Source organism: Mauremys mutica, chromosome 5 (genome assembly GCF_020497125.1).
Source record: "Mauremys mutica isolate MM-2020 ecotype Southern chromosome 5, ASM2049712v1, whole genome shotgun sequence".
Taxonomy (NCBI): domain Eukaryota; kingdom Metazoa; phylum Chordata; order Testudines; family Geoemydidae; genus Mauremys; species Mauremys mutica.
This window is the reverse complement of record NC_059076.1, coordinates 21451575-21463694: the sequence shown is the minus strand read 5'-3', so window position 1 is coordinate 21463694 and position 12120 is coordinate 21451575. Positions and strand designations below refer to the sequence as shown.

The 12120-nt window shown below is 40.8% G+C and overlaps 2 protein-coding genes across 2 annotated transcripts in view; one reads left to right on the top strand and one right to left on the bottom strand.

Moving 5' to 3' along the window:
- Positions 1–524: 524 nt before the first annotated feature.
- LOC123371357 (vesicle-associated membrane protein 7-like) lies at positions 525–11595 on the bottom strand. The gene is made up of 6 exons (XM_045018882.1): positions 11466–11595; positions 9386–9456; positions 8433–8529; positions 7035–7136; positions 2804–2962; positions 525–1112 (listed from the first exon to the last, which is right to left on the bottom strand). The coding sequence occupies exons 1-6, from the start codon at positions 11544–11546 to the stop codon at positions 969–971; spliced, it is 654 nt and encodes a 217-aa protein (XP_044874817.1). The 5' UTR covers positions 11547–11595; the 3' UTR covers positions 525–968.
- Positions 10727–12120, top strand: part of RASGEF1B (RasGEF domain family member 1B) — a 470215-nt gene continuing 468821 nt past the window's right edge. Inside the window, exon 1 of the mRNA XM_045018874.1 lies at positions 10727–10843. The gene's annotated coding sequence lies outside the window, so the exon portion shown is untranslated. The remainder of the gene's footprint in view (positions 10844–12120) is intronic.

The window sequence follows — 12120 nt, the reverse complement described above, 5'->3', positions numbered from 1 at the left end:
TCTATGGCTGGTGCTCTCATCCTGCAGCCAGCTTTGAAATCCCCAACTGCAGTGGACAGGAGGTGGGAAGTACAGAAGGCAGGGTGGGATCATTTGGCCATGACTGCCTTCTCCAGCAAATCACCTATGCCAACCCCCTCTCCCACCACTTTTTAACACTCTTAGAAATGCACAGATTCAGGCAGGTAAATGAAATAGAGCTGTAGTAGGGCAAGAGGCAATCAAAAGATCATGTGACATTTTTCCACTTTGTTGTGCAGGACTTCAGTTCCTCCAAAGTTTAGATTAGTCACCTTCAGTTTCATAAACTACATTTCAATGAGCGAGGCAAAAAATCCAAGACCTGATGAGGTTAACATGATTTGCACAGAGGCCAAGATCGTGGATTAGGATTAAGGAGCTGTGAGTTCCAGTCCTGCTTCTGCCATTGACTTGACATGTGACTGTTATTTCCCCAGCTGAACAATGAAGACTCACTTGTCACACCCTCTATATTTTGCATGCATTAAGGACTGTAGTTTAAGTAAGAAGAGAACCATATACATGACCTTTATTTTCAACTCTTCACTTCGGGTGCTAGACAGTAAGTGGGGACAGGGGAAGAAAAACAGTTACTGCAATTCCTTTTTTTAATATGCATGTTCCTTTAGCGCTGGAAAATATAGCTAGGGAAGAGTTATGACACTTATACGTTCAAAATTCTCAGTTACTCATGTATGCATGTGAGATAGGTAAGCAATCCGTTATTACAGCCGGTGGTTTAAACATCACTTAACTTCTCTGCATCTGTTTCACTACATCAAGAGTGGAGAAAATACTGTAGTAGATTACATGCAAGCAACCAGGTGTTAATGGTTCAGTAGTTCTTGAACAATATACAAAATGACAATGTAAATATTTGTCCTCTAAAATAATTTTTAAATACAATTTATAACATTTTTGTGCTTGGCAAAAAAAAAATCAAAAGTTTATGTTGGAATAACACCTGTAGCTAGGAGAATGATAAATATTAAAATAATAAGTAGAAGGACTCCAATAATTATCATCATTTTGGCATTTTTCCACCACATCTTCCTGGAAATCTTTGTGGTGTTTTTTTGGAAAGAATGAGCCTGGAAACAAAATGACAAATATGAAGTTCATGTTTCAGGAACTGGACTTGTTGAGCATCATCACACAAGATTAAACTGCATGTTAAATGTCTTCAAGAATGTAGAAGATAATTTATACTTATGATGTAAAGTAAATGCTATTTTATGAACTGTGGAGTTTCATCCCAGGAAGACTCTTGGTGGTGGTGAAAAAGTAGTAGGCCTACCAGTATATTTACATTGCTTACAATATGAATGGATATAAACTGTTAATTCAATTGAGTTCATGCTTTTTAGATATGAATCTTATCTGCTATATACTATTTTTAACATGACAGCATGGTTAGTATTCACTTTACTCTTTTACAATCCCCTCCCTCCTTCTATTTATCAGTGCTAGAGATCAGGTAGGGAGAGAATGGGTAATACAATCAAAATCAAGGTTTGAGGCAAAGCTTGGCTGGGGTTCTGTTTCCTCTCCCAATAACTCTGGTCTGGTGCAGCATCAATAAAAAGGTTTAATTTAGAAATGACAGTTGTAGATGCTGATAGAAACAGGTTCCTAGCCTCAGACCATGGCTAGCCAATGTGATAGTGGTGTTTATAAACGGTTAACAGCCAAGCCCTGGAACACTTGATAATCTACTAGAGGATTTTAGGGGTAGAATTCTACAGCACTTCAGAAGCTCCTACAGCAAGCAGTTCTGTTAAGCTCTTATGTTGTTCTCTAATTTGCTCTTGGCTTCTAAATTTTCCATCTTCCTATGTGGGCCTATTTTAGACAGTATTTACATATTAGAGTTTTTAAACCCCCAACTATTTAGTTGTACATATTCAACCTGACTAGAAGATGCAGTAGTTGTTTCAAACAATTGCATGCTAATACTTTAGTGTAACCACTCTACTCATATAAAGATGCATCAGTGTAGTTGATATTTGTAACATGTTCTTTCCCCTCTATAGTTCCTCCATTAGCAGTAGAGATCAATTTTTGGTCAAGCCCAGTTCCTGCAGGTGGCCCTCTGTTCTGTGTGGCACAGGGGTCCACCTGCATTGATCCAGTTGCAGGATTGGGTCTATAGTTACTAAGGGCTAGAGGGATTTAGGCATCTAAGTCCAAAATTTAGATACTTAAGAGCCCTTTTCAGCTGCTGACTAAGCTGAGAAGCACCTACATTTCTACCACTGTGCATTCACAAACCTGCCTAAGCATTAGCATGATCCTCAAACTAGGCTTGCCCCACCTATCCACCTGCTGGGTCCAATCTCCTAATATGCTCAGAAGCCCCACCTCTCTCCTCAGCATTTCCTGTTTCTTCCTTTAGTTGGCTCCCTGCTCAGGGACTAGTGCTGTGCTGGCTTGCATGAATCCCATTCAGAGGTGCCTAACTCTCCCCATGCCTTCTATAGGTAGCCTTATCAGCTACTTGGTATGCTGAGTCTAAGTTTCCTTTGTGGCTCTGATCTAGTGCTAATGGCTAAATCTTCCCACAGGTATGGATATTAGAATGATACATCAATACCTCTGAGATCAGAATCTGGGCTTAGGAACAATAAGTGGAATTTTCAAAAGTTCCACAAGTGCTTAGGCACTTTTGAAAATGCCACACAATTATTCTAATACAAAGACTACTGCGAAGTTGTATAACAAATGCAGAGAAATAAAGGAGTCACCTAAATACATAAGTTGAATGAGAAGTCATGAAATTTACCGCTATTTGGAGATCATCTGCTCTGTCACTAAGGTCACTCAGCTTTTCTGCTCTTTGCAAAACCTTATTAACATTTTGGGAGATAATATTTTTGACATCATCAACTTGAATTTGCAGGGTAGAAACTGTAATGTCATCTGACCTCCTATTGTACTCCATCTGCACAGAAGAAAGTAAGGGTTTTTGTTACAGATGCTACTTTACCAACTTTCAGTAATTAAAACAGTTGGAAACACAAAATACAATCTTCAGTTTTGGAGCACTACTCTCTGAGCAGGCTGTTAGCCATATAACTCCAATTAACAGTACTTGTGAAGATTTACCCTACAGTTTTGAAAAACTGAATTAGGGTGGAGCTTCCAAATCTAGTCAATTACACCCTCACTTGTCCCCTTATACAATTATCCAATTGCTTACAGGCTTCCTGCCATGGGAAAAAAAAAAGATACTGTGCTCATGTCCATTTTTGCTTTTTTATGATACAGAACTCCCCCAAACTTTCTTTTGCAAGTTATTGATGGGGAGGGGGGAGGGGGACGGCAGCTCAACCAGGGAAATATCTTAAATGTTCAACTGGCAAACCCCTTTGATTCAAGGTATTAAGTTCACAATATACCTCCTCTATATCTTCTAGCAAGACTAGAGGTGACATTCCTGATGCTTTTAAGAGTAAAAAACAAGCAGAACAACATTCCATGCCCCCCCTTTATAATTAATAACAATAAAAAAGCCTTCAGATCCTTTTTATTTGTCAGAAGAAAGGGGAAAAAAAAGAGACAACCACAGTGTTTAAATATCCTGTGCAGGTCACCTTCAAGAAGAGGGGCTGGTAAAACTTTCAGAAAACTCTTCAGTCTTCTCTGCACTGTAAGTTTTCTTACTAGTTAAAAAAATGTCTAGTATATCTGAATCCTCCTGGATTACAGAAGCCCGGGGGTCAGTGATTTAACAAAACACCCCCACTCTATGAAATCCACTAGGGCTTCCTTTTGCTATTGCTTTTATGTGATATTCCTCCACCCCCAGCAAATGGAATAACATAGTCCTCAATCAGATATTGATATACTGCTGACTTTTGTTTTCTATTCACACCAGGCTAGATGAATAATAGCCCTTATTAAGAGAGTAAGTAAATGATTAACACCTTTTTAGATAATACACACATCATCTTTACACCAAGAAAGTAATTTCCCTGTAACTGGAATATAGTAGTTCCAAAAGATCCCCACCCAGGGCTCCAAGCTTTATATACATGACTACTTGCAGAATTTTAGCAGCTCCAAATGCTGACCTGTTAAAGCACCGCACCAGCAGCTGGCATACCCCTACTTACTGGCCATTAATCCTTGCCAGTAACTGACTCAGCCATTGGACATTGTTAAAAAAAATATAAAGTAACAAAGATCCATCATGACCCCACCACTATAGGGAAGTTGAGGGGAGGAGCAGGAATTATTTGCTACTTTCCAAGAACAACAATTGCAGCTACATAATTTCCTTTTGATCAAAGGTAAAGCAAAAATGGAATCTTCTGACAATTTCTGCACTCCCTATATTACCCTTTACATCTACTACTTGCCCCAAAGAAATAAGACATCAGTGTTTTCCAACCCTAAACCTTTAATACCTTCCCTCTTCTCCAGAGAATAAGGAGGCTCAAATAAATACATGTTTGGCAAAGCATTACTTTTAGTTCTATTTTAGCCACCCCGCCCCTTTACAAAATAAAGTGTCAACAAACCCTTGCCCCTGAGGGAAGGCTTACCCAGAATTCCAGTATCTACCACACCCTGACCACAGAGCTTGGTTGTTTCTCCAGGCCTTGCTGAAAGAATAGGATTTTTTGTTTCTTTCTGCAGTAAGGTAGGAGGATTTTGTGTACCAGTTCATTTCTGTAAGAAAAGCTTGTAGTAGTGAACATTCTGCTAGAGAGCAGTGTTCAGGCAGGGAGCCACCCTGTCTTGTTTTTAGAGGAGACATTTGAGAAGCCATATATTCTAACTGATATTTAATGGATCTTAGTTTGATTCCTATATTAATTTAATTTTAATCACATGGAAGAAGTAAGCCATTAATATGACTGTACTACAAGATTTAGCTTTTTTCATCCAACAAATTTTAGAATGGGCCTCTTTGCAGTTCAGAGAGAGAGATCCTCTGGATTCAAAATATTCCATGCATAAAATGGTTGCTTTCTCTTTTGGGGTGATATTTGAATGATCATTAAGAACAGTGTGAAGACTTTTGATTTCTACCATTTGTTTTTTTGTCTCGGCTTGATAGCTGTTCTAAGCAGTACGGACATTTAGGCCCAAAGCCTGCAAAACATTCTTTATGGGTAGATCCCTGTACTTGTGCAGAGCCAAAGGTTGCCAAGCCTCCAGGATTGTCCTGGAGTCTCCAGGATTTAAAGATTAATTAAAATGAAACCTCCAGGAATATGTGCAACCAAAACTGGCAACCCTAGTGGAGCCCCTCACTGATTTCCTAGGGAATCTGTGGGGGAGAAGGAGTTTGATTGCATAGCATTAATTGCAGGATTGGGACCTTGGGCATGTGCTTCACTTTATGCATGTGAGAAGTTGTATTTAAATCAACAGGGCTAGTGATGCTTTTAAAGTTAGGCATGTGCATAACTGCAGGATTGTGACACTATAACTCTGACCACTAGAGGGCTCCCAATGATTTTTCCAGTAATGCAATAAACATACTGATAGATGGCAATATAAATTGTGATGGCATTAAAACTAACGTGTTCCCTACTTCATACCAACCTATATTTGCATGCCGAAGTTCTCAGAATGTCAGCCTATTCTGCATGCTTGCATGCAGTATTAGTTTTGAACAAAAAAATGTAAATCCTGTTGTTAATCAGCAGGGTTTTTGAATGATGAAAATAATGGGCTAGATTGTCCTGTCTGCTTCCTAGAATGGCGGGGTCCAGTGCATGTTGCATATGGAAGAGGGGATGGAAAGCCCTTTCTCCTCTATCTGTGTGGAAATCACTCAATGGGCTTATGGGAAGGTTATGAGGTGGTTAAGATACCATCTATAACATTTCTTCCCCCAACTTTGTGTAAACTAATGCTGATCTCATCACTGCCGTGTGTAGCGCCCCATCCCCATTTATATATTACCCTTACAGTGCAGTCTAACTGAGGATTTCAAAGTGCTTTTGGAAATGGAGGCAGGTAGGAAGCCTTGCTGCCATGAATCTAGGGGCTAAGGCCAAGAAGCAATGCACAAACCTTAAGGACCTCTGTAAAGAACATGGGGAATCCATAGGTTTGAAAGGCCCCCCAAGTAATGGAATGCTAATGAGGAAATTCTGAGGAATTTAAAGTCCTCTTCTAGTTTTTACCTGCAGAGATGACAAGCTGGCCCACAATGTTGAAAATGTGATCAATTTGACACAGAATAAAATATGAGACTTTGTAACAACAGTATAAACTCCACACTGTATCTTCATGCATACAGGTACTAACAAAATCATTTCATCAAGTACATTTAGGAACTGTACAGTACTCGATAAACTCTCTCTATATTTAGAAAACTCTAACAAATGAATAGGAGTTTCTTGGGGGCAGAAGCGGAATTTCCAAAATGCTACCTGAACAATACAGTAGGAGGGAATCTATTTCTAAGCATGCTAGGTACAATTAATCTCCCTTGAAAGTAATAACAGATTCTCAGTTGAGATTAGTGATTAGTGATTCTTTCACTAAGGTGTTACTGATCAACCCCCACCCCCCTTGATTGCAGTGCAATGCTGATTTTAAAACCTTTTAATAGTTTCTTGTCCCAATAACTTTTTATTACATTGATCATAGGGTAATTTTGTTTTACTCAAAACACACCTAAAAGATCAAAGATTACATTTTAAATACTTACCATGCACACATCTCTCTCTCTCTCTTCATCTGCTCTTTGTAAGATGTGTGTGTGTGATCAGATGACGCAGGGGAAAAGGACTGTTTAAAGTTCTAGTTAAATATTAACTAGATTTTCTAGACAAGAAATAATATATATATATAACCACAATAACTTGCTGTTCTGGCAAAGAAAGACAATAGTTCTTTTATTGAGAGATCAGATCCCCAAATAAATGTTTGTGAATTTCTTTTTTCCCTTGCATGTGCTCTGCCAAGGTAGACTACAAAAGGTCCTTTCTCTAACATTGTGTAGCAACCATAGACATAAACTTGATTTTAAAATTTTGAGAATTACCTACCATGTATTTCCCCAGCACCTGTTGAAAATCTGCGTTGAATTCAAAAGGATGAGCAAAGGTCACTTGCGATATCAAGGGACTACCAATGAATGCTTTGCAAATCTGGAGAAATGAATGAAGGAATTATCTTGACATAGCTAAAATAAAATGTGTCACAGTAACTTCTTAAATTCAGGCTAATATCTGTTATGATATCCTAAAAATGTAAACAGCCAACATGACCCATATATGCAACCTTGCCTAATGTTCTTTAACTATGCTGCACAAATGCATGGATGTGTGTAGCCACAAAATTTCTGCAGAAGCTTAAAGACATCAGTCTGTAGAAAACATCTAATATTTAGTATCTACAATACAATTGGTACTCCTTACAGGCTATACAACTGTCACTTATGTGGATGCATTGCTAAGGTGAACCCATTTACTGCACTTAAAAACACAAAGCTGAAGGTAAGGGAAGAGTAGCCATGTAATGCCCTGGTGACAGACAAGGTGTAGAAACCTAAACAGAACACAATAAAATAGATATGAGAAGGAGCGGGAAAGCAGACTGAAATTTGTCCTTATCCTTCATACCGGAAGATAGCATGGCAGGGTGGAGAGGAGAGAGAAAAAAGAGTTGAAGGTCATATAGGAAAGCAGTAATTGTAGGAGAACAGACCAAATTAGCTTTACTTTTTTGAAGAGAACATTACTTTCTTTTCATTCTAGGCCTGCCAGTGAGTGCTGGCAAGCTGAAAACAGTGACATTTCAATAAGGCAAAATACAACATACAGTACATAGGACCAGCTGAATACATGCTAAGGTGCCTTTCAGTGTTACAAATGCACTGGTACATTTCTTGTGTTGCCATAGTGGTATTAAAATTCTCCTGTCCCATATGGCTAAATCTCCCTTTACACCTAGCACACCAGCATTACCCATACCCTTTTTTGGTTAGAAGGCATGGACACGCATTTCCTGTGATGATGGTATCACGGGAGGAAAAAGAGACTCTTTTAAACCTAAAGTTGGTACTGCACCTAATAGTATTTCTATAACACAAGCAAGGCCTTTGAAGCACAGAAGGGATGTTAAACAAATGCATTACATGAAGCAATACTCCTAGGGTGACCAGACAGCAAATGTGAAAAATGGGGAGAGAGGGTAGGGGGTAATAGGAGCCTATATAAGAAAAAGACCCCAAAACTGGTACTGTCCCTATAAAATCGGGACATCTGCTCACCCTAAATACTTCTATTTTATAATGCTGAAGAAGGTTGACATGCATTGATCTTACAGTGCATGTAATAATCAATGTAGACCAAAGGGCAAGAATGGAACATTGCAAAACATCAGTAAGTCAATGGCTTTGATTAAACTTGCATCAATTTATTCTGAAAAAAAATTTTTCTTACCTCTTTAAGAAAGGCAAATGGTCCTGTGCTGTCTAAAGTGTTGTTTGTAGCACATAGGTATGTAATTCCATTAACTAGCAGAGCATGGTACACAAAGCTTAGAAAAAGATATATTAATAGAGTGGGTATTTATTATTTAAACTTCTAACTTGGTTCACGTGGGTCATATATTAATTAATCAAAATCAGTGAAAGAAAAGGAATGTAATAAAACATTTACAATCAGCACCGCTGAACTGAACAATAAAACCAGTGAACAATACGCTGTTCCAAAGCAAAACCATTAAGACTTGAATAAACTCTACAATATTACAAAAGTGCTTCTGGATGACTTAGTATTTTACATACTGTAGAAACTCCTTTATATCCCACTTGAGGTGGAGTTTTAATAATTACATATCAAAGAAAACCAAATTTTAAGTGGATTTGTGTAAATTTAGTGCAGAGGAAAGTGAAGAGCTAATAGATACAGCTAGAGGCAGTATAGTACAGGTAGGTGCCGAAGAAGCTCACTCAGTGTATCTCCCTGCAGATTACAAAACCTCTCATTTCACATCTAGCCAGGGCCGCCCAGAGGATCCAGGGGGCCTGGGGCAAAGCACTTTTGGGGGCCCCTTCCATAAAAAAAAGTTGCAATACTATAGAATACTATATTCTCGTGAGGGCCCCGGGCAAATTGCCCCACTTGCCCCCCCGGGTGGCCCTGCATCTAGCTCCCTCTTGAGCAGAGACTGCTAATCACATGAAGTGTATGTGGCTTTGTAATGACTCCATTAGGGTAATTATAAAATGAGTTGCATGAAATGAGACCAGAATCTTTTTTTTTTTTTTAAACTTAGGTTGGAAGATTAGACTTGAACCTCTATTATCTAAAATCCTCACTCTGCAGCAGTCAGTTCTACAGCAAAGAATTTGACCTGTTTTAAAAAACCCAAGTTGCAACCAAGGCTTTACCTTCCAATGTGAGCTGTGGTTTTTTTCAAGCCTTTGTGAAGAACTAAATTTACCACCGATGAAGCAGCATCCTAAAATTAAACTACTGAGAATTAGTCTTTTGTTTAGGAGAAATGAATATAATGTTTATAAATATCCACAATATTTAGCAGCAGGTTGAAAAAGCACATTTCTGAATGAGAGTTTATACTTAAAATGTATTGTAGGTGAATGAAGTTTAATTAAGCATGTTTATTGCTTCGAAACAAAGATTTGTTTCAATAAAAAAAAGAAAAAACGTTGTTTTGGAGAGGTTTCTGCAGTATATAAGCTTGATGCCTTTGTGACTACTATAAGGAGGTTGTACATATCACAAAACTACCCCAAAATGAATATTATAAAACTGGATGGATATAGCTATAGCTCCATATCTATATAGTCACAAAGGCATCAAGCTTATACATAGCAGAAACCTCTCTAAAATTGGTGTGTGTGTGTGTGTGTGTGTGTGTGTGTGTGTATTTGTATATTTGCTGAATATTATCAGAACTGCTGAATGAAACAACTGGACTCCAATAACAATGTTTGTGTTTTAAAGTATCATGTTTTAGGATGTGGGAGGAGTCAGCTTGATATTCTAAAATCAATATTTCATATGATCTGGCATTTCTAGCATAGGTGGCTACAGTGGAAAAAAGAGAGAACTGGGTATCCCAAACTGACAACACAATTAGCAGTGTGATTCCTATTTACTTTGTCTTTGTAAATGAAATATACAAGATAACTGAAGTTTGCAGCAGAAAGTTCTTTTTTTAGATCCACTTCTTTTTACAGTGCCATAAACTGTAACTGGTTAGGTCATAATAAGCTGAAAAGTGATTGCTGCATGGTGATCACAAATAAAACAGCACTTCTAGGAAACACTGCAATGATATTTTTCTTTCAAACTGTTCTACTCCTGATTAATGGCTTATATGTGTAATGTTAGCTCTGGTTTTCGTTAACCATTTAAATAACACTTATGGGCCAGTTTTTTTTTTTAAAGCACAACACTGAAAGTGTGCCAATGGAAGCTGCTGGGTGCTGATTTTTTTTTTTTTAAATCTGGCCCTAATTGTGCTTGCTGAGCATTTGTAAATCTCAACCCATATCTTAGTTAACTGCCTGATGCAACACTGCTATTTGAATAAAGCAACAATTGCTTGTACCCTCTGTCAAACATTAAACTCTGATACAAGTAATATTTTTTTCATTTCAAGTTTTCTGACATTCCCTTCTGCTTCTGGATCTGGTGCAATGGGCCTTTACATAATACCAGTCTGATGACATGAACTATCTGCAGCTGGGGAAGCCAGGCAAATATTTTCACTTTGCAGAGCAAACACCAAGTCCTAGACATGGCACGATCCTGCAAGGTGCTGGTGAAGCCTGTTGCACTGGTGCTGTAGTCTGTAAATAGTGATCATAGCCGGGAACCAGGTAAGAAGATGAGGAGTGGTGAGGGAAATGCCTTCCCTGGGACTGGGAGGGACATCCCTGAGCGCTCTGTAGTCTGAGAACTGAGCATTTCATTTGAGTTTCCTGGTGAGAGATTGGTGTGTGTCCCTGTGTGTGAGTGAGTGAGAGAGATTTGTGTGGGGGTGAGGGGTTTTCTCTGTGCGTGTGAGATTTCTATGTGTGTGAGGGAGGTTTGTCATTTGTGTGTGTGTGGGGGGAGATTTCTCTGTGTGTGAGAGAAATGTGTGTGAGGGAGGTTTGTCTGTTGTGTGTGTGTGTGGGGGGGAGATTTCTCTGTGTGTGAGAGAAATGTGTGTGAGGGAGGTTTGTCTGTTGTGTGTGAGAGAGATTTGTGTGTGGGGGGGGAGGTTTCTGGGGGTGGGGGCGTTCTCCCGCTGGATATGAGCGATTGTGTGTGTGTGTGTGAGAAATTGTGTGTGTGGGGGTGCCTTTCCCCCTCCCCATTATGAATCCCCCCGGGCCCGGGTGATCGCTCCCTTACAGAAGCCAAGCCGCAGAGCAGCCGCGCGGGGGCCAGGCCCCGAGTCAGCGCGGCCCCCAAAGCGGCTGGTGCGCTGTTTCCGCGGGAGGGGGAGGTCTGTACCCGGAAGCAGCCCCCCCGCAGGCTGAGCTCGGCGAGCACGGTGCGCCCGTTGGCGATGCAGCTGTAGCTGAGGCTGGTCATAGCGCCCAGCCCCGCCCCAGCTCCGCGCGCAGGGTCTGGCCGTTTAGAACCTCCGAGGGACGGGGGGGAGGGGGAATAGAATGTCCCTGACCTGCCGGGGGGGAGGGGAGGGATGTGGGGAGAGGGATGTTGGGAGGGGAAGGAGGAGGGGAGGGATGTGCAGGAGGTGGTGGGAGGGATTTGGGGGGGGAAAGGAGGAGGGAAGGGATGTGGGGGGGAGGAGGTGGTGGGAGGGATTTTGGGGGGAAAGGGATGTGCAGGAGGTGGTGGGGGGAGGAGGAGGGGAGGGATGTGCAGGAGGTGGTGGGAGGGATTTTGGGGGGGAAGGAAGGAGGGATGTGGGTGGGGGAGCAGGAGAGAAGGGAGTGCAGGAGGAGGGGAGGGATGTGCAGGAGGTGGTGGGAGGGATTTTGGGGGGAAGGAGGAAGGGATGTGGGTGCTGGGGCAGGAGGGAAGGGAGTGCAGGAGGCGGGGAGGGCTGTGCAGGAGGTGGTGGGAGGGATTTTGGGGGGAGGGAGGGATGTAGGTGGGGGGCAGGAGAGAAGGGAGTGCAGGAGGAGGGGTGGGATGTGCA

Excerpts from the sequence above, each read along its gene's own strand:
- LOC123371357 (XM_045018882.1), bottom strand. The coding sequence starts at position 11,546 with ATGACCAGCCTCAGCTACAGCTGCATCGCCAACGGGCGCACCGTGCTC. Across the intron at positions 9,457-11,465 it reads TGCGGGGGGGCTGCTTCCGG|GATGCTGCTTCATCGGTGGT; the intron begins GTACAGACCTCC and ends GTTTAATTTTAG. Across the intron at positions 1,113-2,803 it reads CAGATGATCTCCAAATAGCG|GCTCATTCTTTCCAAAAAAA; the intron begins GTAAATTTCATG and ends TTTTGTTTCCAG.